Genomic DNA, 22173 nt, shown 5'->3' with positions numbered 1-22173 from the left:
CCAAGGGTGATGGGTGATGCTCATAAGGATTGGGCCAGAATACCTCCTGAGAAGTGCAGCGGTCTCATTGACCGTTACAGGAATCGTTTGATTGCCTCAAAAGGTTGTGCAACAAAATATTAAGTTAGGGGTACCATAATTTTTGTCCAGGCTTGTTTCATGAGTTTATTTTTTTAAATAATTCTGTTGAAGCATGGTTGAAAAGCAATGTCTGACTTTTATTAGTTAAATTTCATAGAATTTTATATATTATTACTTTTGTCAGATTCAAGTTATTTTTGTGACCATTTTGAGTTTTTCTTTCATTGACTGAAGGGTACCAACAATTTTGTCCACATGTGTAACTTGCAGATTCAAATTTAACATATATGTTTACATTTATGGCATTTAGCAAACAGACTTAACTGGAGTGACTTACAAACAGTAGATTTTACTTACCCCCAACTATCCCTAGCATCAAAATCCCAATGGCGTTTCTATAGAGAATGGTTGCGCTTGCCATTAAACATAATGAACAGGCTGAGCAGGCTGTATTAATGTACCAGTCAAAACTCTCTGTGAAAACTCTGTCAACTTTCTGCAGGGACCATCTCCTTCACCACTGGATAGCTCTCCTGGCAGACTGTCCAATTACGGTACAAATGTATGAGGACACGGCCCTGCTGAGGGACCGTTCACTGGTGAACTCACTTATTCGTGTTCTGCAGACCCTGCAGGAATTCAATATCATGCTAGAGCCCTCGCTCATCAAAGGCATTGGATTATGAGGATTTTCTCCACACCAGCAAACTCATGCATGGAGTGAGAACTGTGAGCAGACTATGCTACTATGAAAGATGCTTACCATTTTCAGTGCTGTGAGCATTTGCCAGTGTCTTTATTCATTTTTAAATCAATTCTGATAAATTGTCAGTTCTTGTAAAAAGTATGGATGCTAAAATAGAAAACATTCTGTGTAACAAACACAACCAGTGTAATTGCTGTTTTATTCAACATTTGATATTTACATTGTTGTGAGTTGCTGGTAGTGGTTACTTTCAGAAAGAAAAAGTATATATTTTCAGTGGAGATCAGCATTATTTTGACAAGTCAGTAACTTTGCTAACTTTCACCGCTGTATTTTAAATGGCCACCATGCAGACCATGGAGAGTGCACATTTCAATGAAATTGTGTGTAAAATTTTCAAATCTTAGCATAGCAGGCTTTACTTGCATTCTTTAAAATTTTGCTATTTTAGTACCTCATTAAGTTTGTTTTGTTTGTTTTGTTTATTTTGAACATCATGTTCATTGTGGAGTAAGAAATTAAAATGATCTATGTACATTTTTCTAATCTCTACAGACCCCTGATTGATTAATTTTTTTAGCAGTGAATGCTTCAAATGAGGAAAAGGCATACAATGCATACCCTCCTCCCTCAATTAAGGCCAATGTTGGTGTTTTCCTCTGTCCCATGTCAGTACCAGTTATCTAGATCCCTTCTATGCAAGAACCAGGCTTGGCAGAAGAAAATCTGCTGCCATGAATCAGTGGAACTAATCAGTTCACTTAGAAGCACATATTGTGAGTGGTTGTACTTCAGTGCCAACATTTGAACTATTACACTACTCTACCTGTCAACACAACGGAGCATGTGCGTGGCGTTGCTATATTTTTTTCAGGTTTGTAGAGTGTGTACTGTAGTATTATATAATTGAGGACATGTACAGTGTATAAAGTGTAATAAATCTTACACGACTAGAATGTTTTTTGTGTTCTTTGCTCTCATGAAACATGTAAAATACATTATGACCAGAAAAAATAATTACCACAAAACAGGACAACAGATATTCTATTTGTAATGTTTATTGTAATACACATTTAAATCATATGGGACTCTGAAGTGGAAATGGAGAAGGGTATAATGATACTTCCATTAGCAATGAGATCAAGCACAAGAGGGGAAATAAACAGGAACCAAGAGTGACTGTGAAATGGTTCTAAATAAATATCTGATTTCCTTGAATACTATGGATAACTATTGCTGATAACATTAATAATAAATTGCCCACATCAAGATGTTTCTCTATATGCCACATGGTGCCATAATGGTATTTATTATGTTATCATTTAAGATTTGAATTCAGTCTAGACATTTCATGTTTTGTTGATTGTACTGAGGCCTGAGGCAATTTAATGAGAATTATTAGTAAAAAATTGTTAACAACTCGGAAATTACCGGAGAGCTTTTGCAGTATAGAGTTTAAAATATTCAATGGTTTAGATTTTCCAATCTTCTGGTGTTAGGTTCCCAGGCTGGACATCTTTATGGTGGGTTGGCTGCTAGACACAGATTGTGTAACACGGTGAGACTTGCAAATAAGGGCCAAGAACCACAGGAACAAGAAAACACCTTGAAAAGAAATGGAAGATTAGTCAGTTGATGCACTGACAGACAACCAGTCATCTGACTGGACACATTAAATGGCAGACTTTATACAGACATGATGATTTTACGTCTGATGCCAATACGCATGTCACTATATACTTATGTTTAAACCAGGAATGCTGTTGACCAAAATGAGCAAGATGCAGTACAATTCAGCAGTCAACTGTGGGACCAGCTGAAATTATGAGATTGTTTTGTTCATTGTAAAGATATCAATATTTTCAGTTCTTTGCATTTTTCTGTAAGTCAGGCTGTTTAATGGATGCATCAGCATCTTTGTATCCTGTTTTGGGTACAGTGCTTTACAGGTTGCTGTGTGTGTTTATGTGTGCAGTTTATATACTGACCCTGGAATCCATTGAGAATACTAAAGAGGTAGACCCCAGGCAAGCTGAGAGGTCCAAATGAGCAGAAGGCCAGGCCCCAGGGCAGACCCAGAGCACAGCTGAGACCCAGTATACTAAGGGCATCCTTCCAGATCTTGTGCTCAAGCTTGGGCCCATGGCCTCTAATACTCCACATCCTCTGCAGTGTCAGTAGCAGCATGGCTGTGTTGAAGACCAGGACCAGGCCCAGGTACAAATGCACGGTGGTGTACTTCACTGCCTTCCCCATGGTTCCATTATTCACAGTTATCCAGCAACTGTAAACAGGTTTCAGTCAATGGTTTGATGCCATGGGTTAAAGTTAGATGTTCATATGATTTAATAATTCAAATATTCAACAAATAAAAGGTATGAACTAACAAATTCCAAATAGCATTATTTGACTTGCCTTTGTCAATTTTATTTCAAAACATGTAATCCATGTGTACATCCATTGCTCTAAAACATAAGGTCTAAATACAAACGCCCCATTTATATGTGCAATATTCTCCTGAATGTGCAAAAAGCATATCTTTAAACCATGCAGATTTTTGTTCCCATAACACACACCCTTTAAATATTTGTAAAACTAATTTCAGAATGCAACTTACAGGTCTAGAGAGGATGTGGTGTTTGTTTGAACTCTGTCAAGTCCATAATCTCCACATAGAGAACATAGTATCACTGTAACAGTAGGGACACCTGGAAGAGAGTGACTATGTAAAATTAGGTGTAAGAGGTTTAATGATAAATGTATTATATTCCCCTATGGTATGGATTATAAAATCAGATGCTGACTTCATATTCATTTGAAATTTGTGAAATATTGGTGAACTTTACATAGTACGTGAACAAGAATATACTTTTTGACTGCCATTTTTCAGTAAGAAGACAGATCAGATCAGAAGTCAGGATCAGAAGTCCATCGCAGGGTACCACAAAAAAATGGTCCACAATAAAAAATGTAAATGCTGGCTTTGTGAGAGCAGGGGATTATATTGTTCTAAGAAAATGGAAGACAGTGCAACAAAAACCCTCAGTTGTATTGGCTGCTAATCAACCATGACATAATGAACTCACCCCAGCCAACTAGGCTGATCTTGAGCAAATATCGCCTGACGTAGATGTTGAAGACCCGGACCAGCAATAGATACAGGTGGAAACCCTCCAGGGCCATCCAGGTGAAGGTGACCAGCAAGGCCCAGTGTAACATCATTCCCAGGGCCTGACATGTCCTCCTGGGTTCATTGAACTGTAATGACAGTGTCTGTGCATACCACCCACTCAGCAGGAAGAAGGTGTGCAGGAACATCAGCCCCACTGCCAGTTGAACATGAATGCCAGTAGACTGCTCAGATTTACACTTCCTGTATGAAAAACACGCTTGTTAAAGCTAAGTCTTCCACTATGTTCCATCCGACCTCTACAACTCATACAAAATGCAGCAGCATGACTGATCTTCAACCTTCCCAAATTCTCCCACACCACCCCTCTGCTACGCTCCCTCCACTGGCTCCTATAGCTGCACGCATCAGATTCAAAATACTGATGCTGGCCTACAAAGCCAAACATGGAGTAGCCCCATCCTACCTCACAGCCCTTATTACACCTCGCACTGCACCTCGTATACTCCGAGCCTCCAGTACTGCTCGTCTGGTCCCTCCATCGCTAAAGGTAAAAGGAAAACTTTCATCTAGACTGTTTTCCGTCTTGGCCCCCTCGGTGGTGGAATGAACTTCCCCTCGAGGTCAGAACAGCTCAGTCACTGAGCACCTTCAAACGACAGCTTAAGACCTTCCTCTTTAAAGAATATTTAGATTCACTTGTAACTTTCTTATTGTCGAACTTGTGTACAGAATCTACAACAGAGTGAATAAAAAGATTGTATTCAAAGTTGGGGGTCCTAGTGAACCGGAATTGATCTCTTCATCTGTGGTACTTGAAAGCACATTGTAAGTCGCTCTGGATAAGGGCGTCTGCCAAATGCCATAAATGTAGCTGTAAATCTATAACAGAGACATATGGTAAAGGGGCTCCAAGGAGGAACTGTATAAACTGGAGCAGATTTGCTGTTAATGCTTCATCAATAGTTTCTGAGTCCTGCTGCCTCTCCCTGTTTTCTCAAGGGCCAACCGGCCACTCTGCAGCTTGGCTCCTGGCATTTCTCTCTCTTCTTCTATTTCCTTTCTTTTATTTGGGGTTTTTCTGTAACATTGGTACCTTTTTTACATAAATATGTACATGGAACTGCAATAGTAATCTGCTAGTGTAAATGAATTAGAAACTGTTCATTCTTTTAACCTATATTGTGCCATGCCTCTTTCATGCCAGATAATCTCCTCGTTAGTATAGTGGTGAGCATCCCCGCCTGTCATGCGGGACACCGGGGTTCGATTCCCAGATGGGGAGAAACATTCCTATGGGGCAGTGGTGGCCTAGCGGTTAATGAAGCGGCCCCGTAATCAGGAGGTTGCCGGTTCGAATCCTGATCCGCCAAGGTGCCACTGAGGTGCCGCTGAGCAAAGCACCGTCCCCACACACTGCTCCCCGGGTGCCTGTCATGGCTGCCCACTGCTCACTCAGGGTGATGGGTTAAATGCAGAGGACACATTTCACTGTGTGCACCGTGTGCTGTGCTGCTGTGTATCACGAGTGACAATCACTTCACTTACTTCACTTCTTACTTCAACATCAGAATGGGTGTATTTTAATACAGTGCTTGTGCAGTTTATTTCTTTACAAATGGCGACCCTGACGTGATACCCTGTACGGATGTGGATCTGTGACTGTAAGTCATTTATCTGAATTTGAATGTGAGTGAGGAATAGAATCGCCATGCTTTAATTTAAATAAAAAGGATCGACATATCCTAAAAGGCCTTAGAAACCGAGGCATTTCTAAATACAGATTAATTCGAACAAGGTATAAAATGAACATGGACTTATAAAGACTTATCACTTACAATATGGCTGGCACAACAGATTAACTCACAGACCAAACTGTATCTGATAAATCCAGGATTTGTGACATTTCAGATTACCAGTACTACATTGAACATCATAAACCATGTAAATTTACATCCATGGCTACTGCAAGGATCTTGCTTTGTAAGAAACAGCAAAAGCACATAGAATAATGCATCAGCAAGCTATTTTGATAAGGGTATCACTAATTGAAAATTGCACAATTAAATCCTTTCAGTTCATGTTCAGTATGATCAACATGTTTAGGATCTTAGATGGAAATTGCACATGTCTGTTTTTATGATAACAGCAGAATTTACATTTATGTGAAACTTTTCTCTCTGAACACCTCAACAGTGCTATAACAATGGACTCAAATAGTAGCTTTTAGTGGTTTAAAAGTGTCAACATGGCAACAATCGGGACTTTATTTGTTTTGAAGAATTCTGTGATCTTATGGCATAAATGCAGGAATTTTTTTAATCAAAAATGCCATGAGGGATTGCCAAATCACCATGGTCAGGAGGTTTCTGTGCCTCGGTGACTTTAAGTTCAGCCTTCAGGTCAGACACCCAAGATGAGCAGATCTTAGGGGAGAGGCCTGACAAAGTGCAATCCAGTTACATTACAAAAACAGTTATCCAGAGCTCTCAGGAGTATGAATCATACCTCATATACAGGAATAACAGGAAGGTGATGGCTGTGAAGACCACTGAGAGAGAGGAACCAATATATGAGATATATTTAAGGTGGCGGGCATTTACTTCATCAATCTTCTTGTCCTTTAAGGGAAAAACAGGGTAGATGATAAGGTAAGATAAGATCAACCTTTGTTAGTCCCACAAGTGGGAAATTGCATTCGTCATGGCAGAAAATGGATAGAAACAGAGGTACTAGCAGCAACAACAACAAAAAAAAAGTATATATCTACAAATGTACAATTGAAATCTTCACATGTGCAATGGGTACACCTGTACAGTTGGTAATTACCATGATGTATTTGAAGTGTGTGTTTGTCTGTGTGTGTGTGGTCAACTGTGAGGTCTTTGTTATAGAGACATTGAAACAGTACAATTTCGAACCACACCAGTGGTCTCCTTTATATACACTGCCTGTACACCACCTAGATTTAATGCAAATAGGTAAGAGGCTCCCATTAGATAATTACTGTATGGATTAGGATGCATTAGATGGTAACAGGTTATTTAACCCAAACTAATGCTGCCATGAGCTTCTTGTTTCTTAATAAAACATGTTGGAAGAAATATCCTGTGGTTATTTCAGAAGGGTCAAATTATTGGCATGTATCAATTATCATTAAAGTGATCACTGAATCATTTGGTAAAAAAACTGTGACAGTAGGAGCATTTCCAGAGGCACAATGTGAAGGGAACAAAAAGTCTTCAATTTGCAAGGGAGCACAAAAGGGTAGACTCTGGAGCAAGATCATGTGGTCAGATGGGTCCAGATTGGCCCATATCATCATAGACTGTGCATAAAACAACTTTTACCTACAAAACATTTCTAAAAATGTGCAGAATGTTACCTATAGAACGTTTCTAAAAATGATGGATGGTAAACCAAGCCAAGTATATGTCACGGCAGGGGGCAGCTGGGGACACAGCTGGCACCAATTTGCTTGACAGCAGGGGTCCAGCCATGGACAGGTGTAGCTGATTATCCCTGTTATAAGGAGCCCTCTTATACGGACCTGTTAGGCAGCAGACCAATGCTGCTGTATGGACGTTGATCCTGAACCTGATTTCAGTTCCTGGCAATCGAGCACCTCCAGTTGCAGTGAGTGCAGGTGCCAGCCAGGAGGGGTTATGACCCCCATGACCAGATAGAGAGATGACATCTGTTGATGGGGGTGTGTGACAGACCCCGCAGTGATCCTGGACACCCGGAAGTGGGGTTCATTATAGGTGAGTGGTTTGAGGGACAGCCAGGAGAACAAGGTCAGCAGCAAGGGAGACACCCAAGTGGATGGGGAGAACGCAGACCTGGAAGACATCAGTGAAGATGAGGCTGACTGGTGGATGAATTGCGCAGGGTGTGCGCCACCCACCACGCACTTCCTGACTGGGCGGGAGTCCTGCGTCATTTCCCACCACTTCCGGGTCTGTCATTACTTCACTGATCGTAACATAAAAGCATAGTGCCTCACACTCCTCATTTCCTTTCTCTCTTAGTCTAGTTCTTGTAGCGCACACAAAGAAAACCAGGATCTAATAAAACTGTACTTGTCGGGTCTGGTTGGGCTCAGGTGGTTGCAGGGTTGTAGCGCAGCTGCAGAGTGCACCCATTCTCCCAGGTAGCCACCGGTTCCTGCTCCAAGCCTTCCACTATCTACAGGTGTGCTGAGGGAGCTGCCCATTGCTGCCACCCTTCAACACACACCCCCAACCACCTGCAGAGATGCACACAGCCCCTTTGTCCAGCCAGGGGTGCTCCCCTGAAGTTTTTTTTTGGGGGGTGCAGTATGGGTTGGGGGCTCATTTTTGAGGGTGGGGGTGGGTGGGAAAGCAACTCTGCTGGACCCTCATGTAGCTGGTAAGGAGGGCAAGCCTAGAGTGGCATGAGGGCTCAGCTGGGACGGGCAAGAAGAGGGCCTGCTTGTCCCAATGGATGCAGACAGGGCCGAGCTGGGAGGGGTCCAGAGACGCTCCCATGCCTTCAGCAGAAACATGCAGGGAGAGGGCCAACATATCTGTTCCTGACAGGGACTGCACGGACCCTGAAGCATCATCCCTAGGGTATGGTGATTGGTCTCCGGACGGTCCGGGACCGCCTTCCTGCACAACGCAGGGAGGAGAGCTGAGGACACCAGCAAAGACGTGCAGGGACACATCACGGCACCACCCTGTGGTATGGTATGCTGTCACCGGAGGGTTATAAGGACCTGTTGGACAGCAGACCAATACTGCTGCATTGACGTAGATCCTGAACATTACACTATGTGTTTGATTTTAGTTCCTGGCAATTGGCACACGCCTGCGGGTTTGTTTACTTCATGACAGTATATCTGTGCACCCAGATGAAAATGGAGATCTATACCATATCATTCTAATGAATTAACTTCTCAATAGATCGAAGGAGTAAAATTATTGGATTTTTGGAATTACTGATTGTAGATTGTACAGAGGGTAAAATTATGGTACAAACACAATCATTATCCTACATCTGCAATTACTGGTCATCAGTAATCATGTTAAAAATTCCACTAAAAATCCAGTAGAGTTCTGTGTTAATGTTCAAACTACTAACAGCAGGGTTTCTTATGGAATACCATTGGATCAAACAGATCATCATCTCGCTATGATGGAAAACACTTGTCTATGATGGAAAACACTGTCTTGGCCCCTAGGTGGTGGAATGAACTTCCCCACGAGGTAAGAACAGAACAGTTGCTGAGTATTTTCAAATGGCAGCTTAAAACCTTCCTCTTTAGAGAATACTTAGACTAACCTGTAACTAAAGTCTGACACATGCAAGAAACTAGAACAGCGTGAAGTATTCATGGTTTGAGTCTTCGTGAACCAGAACTGAAAAAAGCAATGCATAACAAAAAGTAGAGAATTTAGAATTTTGAACTTACAATAAGAACAGCAAAAAAACTGAGGTGGTTACAACTACAAACAAAGTTGTCCCCAGTAAACTTTGTTGTACACCCATCTGAACTCCAGTAACCTAACAGTAAAACAGATTGGAACACATCATACACAGAAAGAGAACAGGAAATGCAACACAGAAACCACATGAAGCAGAAACTGTTTGTATTACACAGTTACAGTGAGGAGTTTAAAAGAACTTGTTTCACCTGATTCATCATTTATCTCCTTCCAGAAGACACAATTTCCCTTGATCCCGGTGATCTGGAAACAGCAGAATACAACTATACCACATGCAGAGTTCATTATTGCAACAAAAAGTTCTTTATATGCTTTTTTAATGGCCTATAGTATTTCATTCAACATTCAGCACAACAGTTTTCACACATATACAGTGGGGCAAAAAAGTATTTAGTAAAAAAGTAATTAATTTGCAAATAAATTCTTAAAAAATCAGAGGATGTGACTTTTTTTTATCATTTTGTCTCTCATAGTTGAGGTATACCTATGATGAAAATTACAGGCCTCTCTCATCTTTTTAAGTGGGAGAACTTGCACAATTGGTGGCTGACTAAATACTTTTTTACCCCACTGTACTCTTATATATTTGATGTATAACCTCACTAACTGAGGGGCAGTGGTGGCCTAGCGGGTAAGGAAGCAGACCTGTAATGTCCAGTTAAATTACATTAAGACTACAAATGCTTTATTAATACAATTTTAAATGTTTGATAGTTTGTTAGCTGTCTTCCTCACTGACTAACATTGTCCTCTCACACCTCTTCCTGGGCGCCTGTCATGGCTGCCCATTACTCACTAAGGGTGATGGTTAAATGCAGAGGACACATTTCGTTGTGTCGCTGTGTGCTGTGCTGCAGTGTTTCACAATGACAATCACTTCACTTTCACTTGATCATTTCAAGAATGGATAGTAGTCTTACATTACTGTTTTTTCTGAATGTCAAGGTGATGGACTGAGAGAGGTTGTGGACGTCAACAACTCCACCCCACACTCCCAGGACCCTCTCATCTAATACACGTCTCTCTCTCTCTCTCTCACCACTGGATAAATCCATCTGCAAGAAAGACCCGCAGAGCATCATCCTGCAATGAGGTTCTCAGAAATCAGATCTATATTTGCAAGGCAGGGATAGAATAAAAATGATTATATATAAATAATATATATAATATATTATATAATATATACACATTACTGTAAAATTCTCCACTATCATTTAATATGATGTGTTTTAAGCATTTTGGATTTGGTTTCCATTGTTTGAATTATTTATATAATGGTGGTGGTAGCCTAATGGTAACACACTCGCCTATGAACCAGAAGACCCAGGTTCAAATCCCACTTACTACCATTGTGTCTCTGAGCAAGACACTTAACCCTAACTTGCTCCAGGGGGACTGTCCCTGTAACTACTGATAAGGGATAAGGGCGCTGGATAAGGGCGTTGGATAAGGGCGTCTGATAAATGCCGTAAATGTAAATTTATTTTTTAATAAATGTCATTTTTTTTTTTATCAAACCATCTTTTAGTGGTTTACTCCACATTCATAAATATTTTACTTTACAGTCAACTGTAACTTTGTCAACTGTGGCTATACGATGAAAATCTACTAGCCATTCATTTCCCCCACTTCTCTCTCTCTCTCTCTCTCTCTCATATTTTACAACCATATTTCCGTTTTGTGCTTCCAATCATGCTTCCAAACTCTTGTACTGATTTCATATATCTGCTTAATAAGTCATAGCAACTAGATGCTGATCTAGTTGTTTATAACAGACACACATATACACATGCGCACACACACACACACACACACACACACACACACACACACATACACAAATGTGGTACCAACCCTGAAAAATGAGCTGTTGAGTACTGACACTATCATCTTCACGTTTTCAGTGTTATTATTATTCCTGCTTTTCTGTAAGGCTTCAGAAGGTATCTGGACAACATGGCCGTATATAGTGTTCATCTTCCCCTGTGGAGATACAGATTATTTAGTCTTAGATCATTATTAACTATTTAAATCGATAACTAAGTAACTTTACTTACATGAAATATACACTATATTCCTACTCCCCTTCTTTTTAATCTGTGTAAGCTCACTGTTACATTCTCTTATGTTTTTGTGCCACATGTCACAGCGAAAAAAGTGTGAATAGTAATTCATAAACATATGAAGTGGCTATTAACAGATTTACCTCAAATGTTATATTTACATCTTTCTGTTTGAAGTCTGGGGAAGCATGTCTGCCAAATATGCAGGTCCTTATCTTTTCATTATAACACCTGTGAAGCAAATTATGAAAAATATTCAGAAAAGTTTTTTTAACATTTAAATTTTATTTGATGTATCTTACCGTGCAAAGGAAGGTTGTGATTGGCAGAATTCTTGAATAAGAGCACAGTTCATAGCTGAAAAGATAATTGTTTGCTGGAATTTAGACACTTTCAATTTTTTCTGCTATATAATACAGTGTTTATACAAGTTTAAATTCTAATTTAGTATATTAAGTATAACTAAGCCAAAATAGAAATCGACCAGCTCACTGTATGTACAGTAAAGTAGTCAAAGCAGACCAAAGTGAGTGTAGTCTGACTGTACCTTTCGCAGTTCCCACTGTACACAGAAAAAAAGGTGAGAAAAGTATTATATTTATGAGAAAACACATCCTTATACTCATGTTCTGCACAGCTGCTCTGGTCTAGTGACTAACTTGTTTCAAATCCCATGTTGTAGTTTCACAATTTTGCTGAAGAGTTCAGATGGGTAAAAACAGGAAGTTCTCAAGAACTGAAAAACACAAGAATTGCTAAACAGGATACATGACGTGTAAGATAAATGAGTGCTAAATTACACACAAACCAATAAGAGAGTAAATAAAAAAGTGCCAGAATTGCTTTTTAAAATAAACAAGTCACTTTGCTTACCTACAGGAAATGCGGTCCCTTTTACATAGTCATTGAAGACGTCATGGCTTTACAGTAAATTAACAGTAAAGGGGGTGTAAATCCTGCCATGATATGCTTCACCAGGTCAACAGCGCCATAGCCTGGCTGCACTGAGGCTTTGTACAGGATTTATGTAATATGAGCATGCCCTTCATTTTCAATATACTCCCTGTTCCATGCTCAGTTGCATGGCAACCATATCCAACTCAAATCCAGGTGTGGCAGAGACTTTTTTTAACAACAATGTACTGTTTGTCAGTGCACAAATTTTTAATGGTTTTTTAATGGTTCTTAATGGTTGAGCATAAGCAGAGTCATGGACAATCCTTGATCTTAGTTCACCTTAATATGGTAATAAGAGTTTCTCTTCAAGTCCTATTTTGTCTCTGACAAGTAAAAAGTAATAATTTTGTATAAAGTATCAGCATCGGTTCCTACCTTGGTGCGTGCATTTGTACATTTCCATGACAGTTTGGTGTCCTCTGGGTGGGAATCACAAGTCCTGAAGACAACTAAGACAACTCCGTAACAACTAAAGCTTCAGTGATCTTCAAAGGCACCAGTACCATTATAATGGACACGCAATGTACTCCATGAAACTGGACTAAACAACTACTCTGAAAAGTGCTTTACATATAAATCCAATATCCATATATGTATGTGTGTGTGTGTGTGTGTGTGTGTGTATATATATATATATATATATATATATATATATATATATATAGAGAGAGAGAGAGAGAGAGAGAGAGAGAGAAAACATTTCTCTAGACAAGTCAAATACATTTCTATAATTCTGTACATTTCTCTGTAACTACTGATTGTATGTCACTCTGGATAAGGGCATCTGATAAATGCCATAAGTGTAAAATATGTAAATGAATGTGTCCTATGCTACATTTCTATTGTTAGACCAGGACTTCTCAGAGTTATTTAGGTGTGCACTGATGGGCCTGTACATTAAATAATAACCCCCACTATATAGTGAGTCTGTGCTTAATTATATTTAAATATAAGTTGGAGGATAAGTAGTTGTCTTGTTGAACCTCCACCTTGCTTTGTGATAAAATTACTACTATCAAAAATTTAACAAGAAGTTTGGAGACTCAAAGTTTTGTAAATTGTGCAACAAGTGAAGATCCTTGGACTTACTGTTTCATTTCCTCATCACCAGGCCATTGAGGAAGTTATCACTATTTTTATCAATGCATTTCTTTAAAAAAAAAACAGCTGATGACATTTTCTTTTTCATTTGGTAGTTTTTTTATTGAAATATATTGAAATACAGCATATAGTTTTTACAAAAATTTCCCATATCTGTCACTGTAGGTTGTGTGCATGTGTGAACAATGACTTGTGAAAGAGGAACAACATTTGTGCCGTTCCAAGGGGGTTTACAAAACATAACATTACACAAACCTATATCAGATAAACATTCCAACATTAACAATATTTAGTTGATGTATTTGATATATAATTAAACATGTACTGTTTGTATATATAGACACACACTTTAATAACGCATACAATATTTAGAAGGTAAGCCATAATTCACAGTACACAGATACAGAAATAAGTGAAGCACAAAAGCATGATTTGGGTGAATTTTACAAAAAGATGGGACTTTTTCAAGATAAAAAATAGGGATGCACTAATACCAGAATCACTGAATTCCTGAATTCTGAAAAAAAAAAAAAAAAAACGAAACAATGATACAAACACTCTTGTATCTTGTATGCAGTATGATCAAGGACACAACTACTCATTAGTAATAACAGGCATGGGATTAACATATGCCGCCCCCTCTACATCTTCCACCCTCTTCCTGCGGAGCTCAGCAGGTGGTCGTGGAGGAGGGTTCGAAGGGGGTTCCTTAATGCTCTCTCCCACAGCAGTCTTTACTTCCTTTGTGAGCAGAATGGGCTCCCAGTGCTCCCCATGAATAGCTGCCTAAAACATTGGACAGAGCATTAAAAGAAATTTGGTTGGCTAAAAATAGTTACTACATGTTGGTGCTATTTCTTAATGCCCTCTATTCTTTGCAATCTCTCTCAACATTGCTTAACCACTCAACATCACAGCGAAATATACTGACCACATACCTAATATTTAATTCAATTAAAATGATTTTAAATTCAATATTAGTGTTCATTTTGACCATTTTTAAAGCTGCTTTGTGACACAGACTAATACAAAGAAACTGAACAAAAAAATATTGAATTTAAATGTATTACAGAATATAGTTAACAGACACATTGAAAAGCATCCACACTATACACCAAGATGCACAGCGAATGACACTTACAGACAGGTAGATAAGACTTGCCATTCCCAGACAAACACACCCCAACACTGTGGCAAGCATAAACCCACCTGGAACGCTGAGTCTGTAAGATACAGAAATGAGTACAGACAGGCAGAAAGACCTGAATTGCAGCAAGTAAAAGTCTGTATAGAACATGCATTGTGTAAGCAGGAAGTGAGACAGTGAAAAAAGCCAAAATATTGTCTTGCTAAGTAGAACTAAAGTAATACATAATAGTAAGATAATTTTTGTGCAAGTACATTTACATTTTACAGCATTTATCAGACGTCCTTATCCAGAGCGACTTGTTACAGGGACAGTCCCCTTGGACTTAGGGTTGCTTAAGTGTCTTCCTCAGGGACACAATGGTAGTAAAGTGGGATTTCTGGGTTTTCTGGTTCATAGGCAAGTGTGTTACCCACTAGGCTACTACCACCAAGTAATTTATTTGACCCCTTGTCTTTCTATGGCTTTTGATATAGAGAACCATATGACTGATATCATAAATTTTCTTTCATTATTTATTTATTTATTTATTTATTTGACTCAATTTATGTGTGAGTGGAACAAATACAATATTATCCAAAATCAATAAACAGTGTAACAACTATTGTTATAAAACCAAAAGGACAATGAACGATTCACTCACGCTGCGTGGAGAAGTGCCCTCACATAGTAATTTTGTGTGAGGGGCCCAAACGCTTTAACGCAAACTGTGAAGCAGTACTGGCCTCTATGGTGGAAAAAAGTATATTTAACACAAAGTAATTTTTAAAGATGCAGGATGAGGGTGGGGGAGCTGAAACTCACGTCCTTGCCACGCTGGTCCCCTTGCTTCTTTTACCTCGAGGGTACTCCAGCATACAAACGAAACATCCCGCAGCTCTGGTTTCATGTCAAGAACAACACAACATCTGCAAATCCTGTATTTAACATGACAATCACTAGGGCAAAAATTAAACAGATATTAAACTTTTATTTGCTCTGGATTTCAAGTAGGTCAAGTTGTCTGGACATCAAACAATAATTACACAAAACAGACGCCTGTAATTATTGTATCGTTTATATGAAAAAATATATTTTTTCAGCCAAGTTCCTGGTAAAGGATACACTCCGAAAGCTGCAAACTGCCAGCCCCTAAACTGCCCAGCCACTCCCACTATGCCGCCGGTGAGATAAACTTGAACAAGGAAGTCAAAGTAAAGTTTCCTTTGCTAACTTTTAGGAAACATTTTGAAACTTGTAACTTGGTGTTACACAAAATCTTTTCTTTGTTAATTACTAGTGCAGGTTTGAGCAATTTGGACACAATCTCATAATCGTAAAATCGCACAACAAATAGAAAAGTATTGAATATCTGAACGAACAAAATTGCCATCCTTAAGTCTGTTCCTCCAACTTACTGAGTCCCGCAGCCAGCGCTTGTTCATTGGCCCACATCGCCCATTCAATCTTGCCCATCGCACCGGTACTCAGAACACCAAGAGTCCGATTAGAAAGGATCTTACTCTGAGGCTCCTGCACTCATTGCGTGCACGACTGGCTATTTATCGGCAAACAGCTGTGGGAGTAACAACAGCCACACTGTTTCGTCACTTCCTATCTTTTTGCTCAAAGGACGTTAAACTCATAGACACAGAATTTACTAGACACCGTGCGTCAGCTCGTCCGCCATATTACGAGTGGACGTTAGACCCGTTTCAACTAATACAGGTAGACGTGAAAAAAATTTAGTAATAAAATGCAAACATAAAAACTTACTTTCAACAAGATTCAGATGAATTATTATTATATATTGGTGTTAAAAGTACGGAGCCATACGACGGCGTATTAGGGCCACCGAAGATGAAAGTTAAAAACGGATCGGTGAGCGTGGTTAAACTGCGAGGAATTTCGAGAATAAAGTTACAAATTTATTCGGATATTATCTGACAATGGAAAGTCATAAAATTGTGAGAACAAAAGGCAAATTTACGAGACAAAAAAATCACAAATCTGCGAGAAAAAAACTCGGATATTCTGTGACATTGTACAGTCAAACATTTGCGAGAATAAACTCGGATATTCTCTGACATCGTAAAGACGTAAATTTACGAGAAAGAAAACGGCAAAAAGGGTTCACGTGAAGCACATCGCGAGAGTGACGCTTCGCCACCGGACGTTCCGCAGTGACGTCACGTCGCCGACCGCGCTGTATGGAGGACAGGAGCAGCATCATGGCACCAGCAATGACAATGATGACAAGCACAGGCCACCATTGTACTTTACTACAACTCGTGTTCATCCCGCCAATAGTTTTTAATATACCATTATTTGTTTACAGTAAACATCCTAGTATTGAAAATTAAACTCGTACCTTGTATAAATGTACGTAGTTTTGAACTTTATTATTAGTTTCCTAGGATTTGTGCTTGCTAAATGGTCCACCTTTGTCTTTGTAATTCTTCAGTCGTGTGATTTTACACATCTCAAAGTGCTGTTATTTTCAGTACACATCTTACACACATCAGTACACATGTCTTATTTGGCTCATTATGGAGAAAAAGATCTAGCACCTTGGTGTTTTCTTGTATAGCCCATGCCTTGTTAGTATTTCTGGAAGGTAAGACTAAAAATACTAATAATTAATGTTCATCTTATGTCCTGTAATTTGATAGTTGTGTCATAGTGTAATGGTAAAATTAATTTGCACAGATATTAATTTTCCTTTTTTTTGTCTCCTCTCAGAATCTTCTGTTTGCCATTTATGATGCCTGTAGTGGGTAACCTAATAAAATTGTACTTTTCAATAGGATTTAGCAATAAGGAGATACTAATGTTATTAGCACAGAATCACCATATCATCTTAACTGTTTGGATTATGAAGAGACACTGCCATGAACTTGGACTATTCAGAAGAAAACATCATAATGATTTGAATGAGGTTATAGCATTAACTACAACATGATGGTATAGGAATTAATGGATGCATCAATAGTTTCAGTCGTTTTGTTTTATGGATGGAGGCTTACACCACAAACAATGACTCCAAAATTGTAGCTGACTATTATCAAATGTGTTACACATTTGGGTGGCTGTCCAGAGATGATTCGTGCAGACAATGACACAGAAAATGGACATGTTGCCAATATGCAAGTGGTCCTGAGAACAAACCACACAGACAATTTTGCCAAAACATAGTTTCATTTGTGGATGAAGCATGGCCAATATTTTTTTTTGTTTTTTGTAAAACATAAATTGATGTCTGTAATTCAGAGAAATTTTTAAAATATGTTCTGTGATATGGTCTTTATTGTAAATTCAATATACTTCAATATTGCAAATATTGCAAGTATACGGTGAACCAATATGCAAATATTGCAAACATAACCAAATATAACACTTTTATGTTTTTAACACAAAACATAAAATATGTGTAACAGGTAGGATGAAGGAGTGCAAATGAGTGAAGTGAAAGTAAAAAGTAAAAAAAATTGTGCAAGTATTCTGGGTGGATTGAGTCCAGAAGTGATTGAAAGTGAAAGTGCTGGAGTGTATTAGAGTTCTATGAAGTGTTGTGGTTGCTGAGATCTCATATAGCCTGCGGGAAGAAGCTCCTCCTCATTCTGTCTGTGTTGTACTTCAGGGAGCGGAAGCGCTTCCCTGATCGCAGCAGAGAGAACATTGTTGGGGTGGCTGAGGTCCTTCACTATCTTCCTGGCCCTGCTGTAGGTTGATTGAAGGTCAGGGAGCTTGGTACAGATAATGCGTTTGGCTGATCGAACCACCCTCTGTAGGGCTCACCTGTCCTGCATGGTGCTGTTCCCGAACCAGTTTGAGATGTTTCCCATCAGGATGCTGTCTATGGTGCAGGAGTAGAAGTTCCTGAGCACCTTGGAGGGCAGTCTAAAGTCTCTCAGGCGTCTGAGGTGGTAGAGACGCTGCCGGGCCTTTTTCACCATGGTGTTGATGTGACAGGACCATGACAGGTCCTGCGTGATGTTAACACCGAGGTTTCAGAAGCTGTCCACTCTCTCCACTGGGCTCCTGTTGATGACAGGGGTCTGGTAGTTTCTCTCCTGCTTGGTACTAAAGTCCACTATTAACTCCTTTGTCTCGCATTAAGTATACCTTAATCCCAGAACAAATGGCAGACAAATCTTTTAAGTAAAAGTAAGGTAAATACCTCTCAGATGATGCACACCATAGATATTGTCCTGCGATATGCATACTCTATTAATCTAATTATCACAATCTAATTTAGAGAGATGTGGAAGAAGTTGTGAGAACTTGGTGAATACCCATAAGATCAGACGCCCTCCAGCCAAGATGTACATGGGGGTCGTCCCATCCTCATGTACACATTACCACAGCAGTATGACGCTGAGGACCAGCTCAAAACAATGGATCCTGAGAATGTAGCAGTATGCCAGGAGGAGAGCACACCCAAGAGTCAGCTTCTTTGTGATGAGACTGTCTTTGAGCTGCGTCTGCTACTAATGCATGGAAATGAATGCTCCTTTCAGATGTTTTTCATTTGCATTTACAGCATTTATCATTTCATGCTGCAGAATTGTACACCTCACTTAGAACAGTGATTCTTCAAGATATCTAAACACCATTCCTGTAATTGCTCTTATTACATCCCTTTTTACACCTGGGCTTTTTACATCTTTCCAGCATTCATCCTCATGACTCCCTCTTTCCAATTCACAACTGGTGATGAGGATTCTAGTGTCTGCTGTTATTGTTTAACTTGATGCTGCTTATGAATGGTAAAGAGGAAATTCCCTTCATCTTTATAGGGATAATAATACGGTGTACTTATTATAGGGTTATTTTCAAGGCACATGGTATGTGCTGTTTTGTGTTTAATAGGATATTAAGACTGCATTTTTAGAAGACAATGTAACTTAACTAGGCATTATAGGAAGGTCTGGAAATAAATAAAAACTACCAAAATCCAACGTTACCCTCCTGCTGGTCTAGGTCAGGCCAAGTGTTATATGTTGAGAAGTCAAAATTCTGTTTACCCCCCCCATCCATATACATATAGTGCAGTACATAGTGAATAAGCCAATGTAAAAAAAAAAACAGCAGTCAGCAAAGAGAACTTAAACTAGGGTTTGTAAACCATAATGCCAAATGGAAAAACTGCATTTATGAAACATTTGTGACCCCAGCACAAACGTTACATACATAGAGCAAGGACTCAATAATGAAGTGAAATCACTTCCTGGCATGAAGTTTGTGTTTTTAGTCATATTTGTTTGAATAACAAATAACTCCCATAACATTTACCAAACATATATAGCTGCCATAGCTTGCAAATTCATTTTGTTATACAATTTGCAGTAATTTAACAATGTTCATTCAGCATCAGGCTATGCCCAACAGAAAACAAGGTAAAACAATTGAACCTTTACAGTTGAACTTACTAGAAAAAAATGTTTAAAAACATGAAACAACCTCTACTGCCAAAACAGAACATTTCCTCTCTACCTGGTGCACTCTACAAGGAATGCTTTGTGTGTTAACATGAGGCTACAGATGATAATAAATTAAGAGCCATTTGGGAGCTAAAAGAGACGGCTCTTCATTGGAAAATGTGCCACAAGAGCCAGATCTCTGAAAAAGCCGAACTTCTTATCACTAGTGTGTAAGCTACACAATGTCCATAATCCAGATGTTGCTGTCTAACACAACACTGAATTCAGATCTGAAGTCTGGAAAATTGGGCCACACGTGTGCCCAATAGGCCTTCTAGAGAATTCTGACATTTCTGTAAACATAATCTCAATTGTGTCATAATCTCAATAATGTCATAATCTCAATAAGGGTGGTAGTAGCCTAGTGGGTAACACACTCGCCTATGAACCAGAAGACCCGGTTTCAAATCCCACTTACCATTGTGTCCCTGAGCAAGACACTTAACCCCAAATTGCTCCAGGGTGACTGTCCCTGTAACTATTGATTGTAAGTCGCTCTGGATAAGGGCGTCTGATAAATGCTCTAAATGTAAATGTGTCAGGTGATCACATTTGTTCCAGTGGTAAACCTTACAAACTTCCCCAGTTTCTCACCTCCAACTCTCTGAGGTATCTTTTAAGGTGGATATCGACCTCCCATCACAGGGAACTGAAGTAGTTCCTTCACTTTCTTAGGTGTTGGTTTCAGTTTGTTATACCTCCCTGAATGTTCCAGCAGTGATACTTGTTCGACATTCATAGTTGTTAAAGACATCCACTCAGCAATAACAGAGGAAAAATCTTTGAGAGCCTTCTGGGGGATATAAAAATCTTGGCAACAAAAATCTGCATGAAAGTTACAAGTAGGTCACTGTTCACTGCTCCATCACCTCTAAAAGAGGGAGTGCTCGTTTGATTGGTAGGTACTGATATGTCTGATAACCTTCAATGAGAATTCTGCCAATGGCTTTCCAGTTGTTTCTACAGTACATTGTTCATAAAATTATTGCCAGAATAGACTATATACATTTATATATATAAGTTAAAATGAAGTGATTGTCATTGTGATACACAGCAAGCACAGCACATGGTACACACAATGAAATGTGTCCTCTGCATTTGACCCATCACCCAGCCATGAAAGGCGCCCAGTTATATTCCTGTTATATTTAAAAGTTTGCTGTGTAATTTTGCATGTCACAAAGATTCGTAATTAGCATGGCGACCACATAGTGCAAAAATAGTCAGGAACCTAACAAGCTTATAATGTTGCAGCTATATTACAGGAATGCATTATCAAAATGCCAAGTACTCTATGAGGTCTACGTCCTCATGCTTCACATTCAGCAGGTCTCACGTCAGGCCACTTGCATTGTCACATGACCAGTTTTTTTTCCAACCACTTGATTTATTTATTAATTTTTAACCACTTTTATGTCTAACATTTTTGTATTACATGACCCATGTATTAAAGTGTTCCGTTTATATTTTATGAAGTTTATCTTCACCTCTTGCTTCTCTCTGTTGCCCTTGTGCCTTTAGTTCGTGAGGGAGTGTCTGTAATGCCATGTCACCTGGCCATTTCATTGTTTTGTCTTTATGGACACTTGAGTCTATACAGTACAGGCCAAAAGTTGACACTCATTCTGTGTTTTCCTTATTTTGATGACCATTTACATTGGTAGATTCTCACTGAAGGCATCAAAACGGTACAGAAAATTAAGAAAACACATTGAACGAGAAGGTGTCCAAATGTTTAGCCTATACTGTACATGCGTGTTCGTCACTACTGTAATGTTCAGTATGGACCATGCCTGAATGTCATTTATTTTGTTCTGTGGCCCTTATTCAAGATGATATTTCACTTTATTCCAAAGTCAAAAAATGTAATGCACTTGTGCCTCATCCATGGTGTTAAATAATTCTCATAAGACCAAAAAAAGTTACCTATAACTGTTTAAAAATGTTTATTAAAAAACAAGAACTTGTTCCAGAATCCTAGAACAGCTGGTCATGACATGGCTTCTCAAGATGTACACATTTTATAAACATGTAAAAATATGATATTTTCACTCA

The 22173-nt window shown here is 39.1% G+C and overlaps 3 protein-coding genes across 9 annotated transcripts in view; 1 reads left to right on the top strand and 2 right to left on the bottom strand.

Moving 5' to 3' along the window:
* Window positions 1–1743, top strand: part of dennd5a (DENN/MADD domain containing 5A) — a 39233-nt gene extending 37490 nt beyond the window's left edge. For all 5 annotated transcript variants that reach the window (XM_028955789.1, XM_028955790.1, XM_028955787.1 and 2 more), the window contains one exon: window positions 584–1743. In XM_028955789.1, the coding sequence (XP_028811622.1) occupies window positions 584–767 (184 nt within the window). In that variant the 3' untranslated portion in view covers window positions 768–1743. The remainder of the gene's footprint in view (window positions 1–583) is intronic.
* An 84-nt stretch (window positions 1744–1827) lies between these two features.
* adgrg3 (adhesion G protein-coupled receptor G3) lies at window positions 1828–12350 on the bottom strand. Of its 3 annotated transcripts, XM_028955785.1 has the most exons (14): window positions 12325–12350; window positions 12111–12187; window positions 11999–12013; window positions 11754–11808; window positions 11595–11682; window positions 11243–11371; window positions 10309–10443; window positions 9577–9631; window positions 9355–9446; window positions 6426–6538; window positions 3874–4160; window positions 3405–3495; window positions 2776–3071; window positions 1828–2392 (listed from the first exon to the last, which is right to left on the bottom strand). In XM_028955785.1, the coding sequence occupies exons 2-14, from the start codon at window positions 12124–12126 to the stop codon at window positions 2283–2285; spliced, it is 1482 nt and encodes a 493-aa protein (XP_028811618.1). In that variant the 5' UTR covers window positions 12127–12187; window positions 12325–12350; the 3' UTR covers window positions 1828–2282. The 3 variants fall into 3 exon arrangements, with proteins under 3 accessions (XP_028811618.1, XP_028811616.1, XP_028811617.1); XM_028955783.1 differs by lacking the exon at window positions 12325–12350 and having other exon boundaries at window positions 11999–12158; XM_028955784.1 differs by lacking the exon at window positions 12325–12350 and having other exon boundaries at window positions 11613–11682; window positions 11999–12158.
* A 1240-nt stretch (window positions 12351–13590) lies between these two features.
* Window positions 13591–16233, bottom strand: cyba (cytochrome b-245, alpha polypeptide). The gene is made up of 6 exons (XM_028956647.1): window positions 16054–16233; window positions 15761–15830; window positions 15461–15535; window positions 15300–15383; window positions 14651–14732; window positions 13591–14295 (listed from the first exon to the last, which is right to left on the bottom strand). Exons 1-6 carry the CDS (start codon window positions 16109–16111, stop codon window positions 14104–14106), a joined length of 561 nt encoding a protein of 186 aa, XP_028812480.1. The 5' UTR covers window positions 16112–16233; the 3' UTR covers window positions 13591–14103.
* Between the last annotated feature and the right edge of the window lie 5940 nt (window positions 16234–22173).

This window comes from Denticeps clupeoides, chromosome 16 (assembly GCF_900700375.1).
Source record: "Denticeps clupeoides chromosome 16, fDenClu1.1, whole genome shotgun sequence".
NCBI classification, from domain to species: Eukaryota; Metazoa; Chordata; class Actinopteri; order Clupeiformes; family Denticipitidae; genus Denticeps; species Denticeps clupeoides.
The sequence above is the reverse complement of the archived record's forward strand: the minus strand, read 5'-3'. Positions and strand labels throughout refer to the sequence as shown.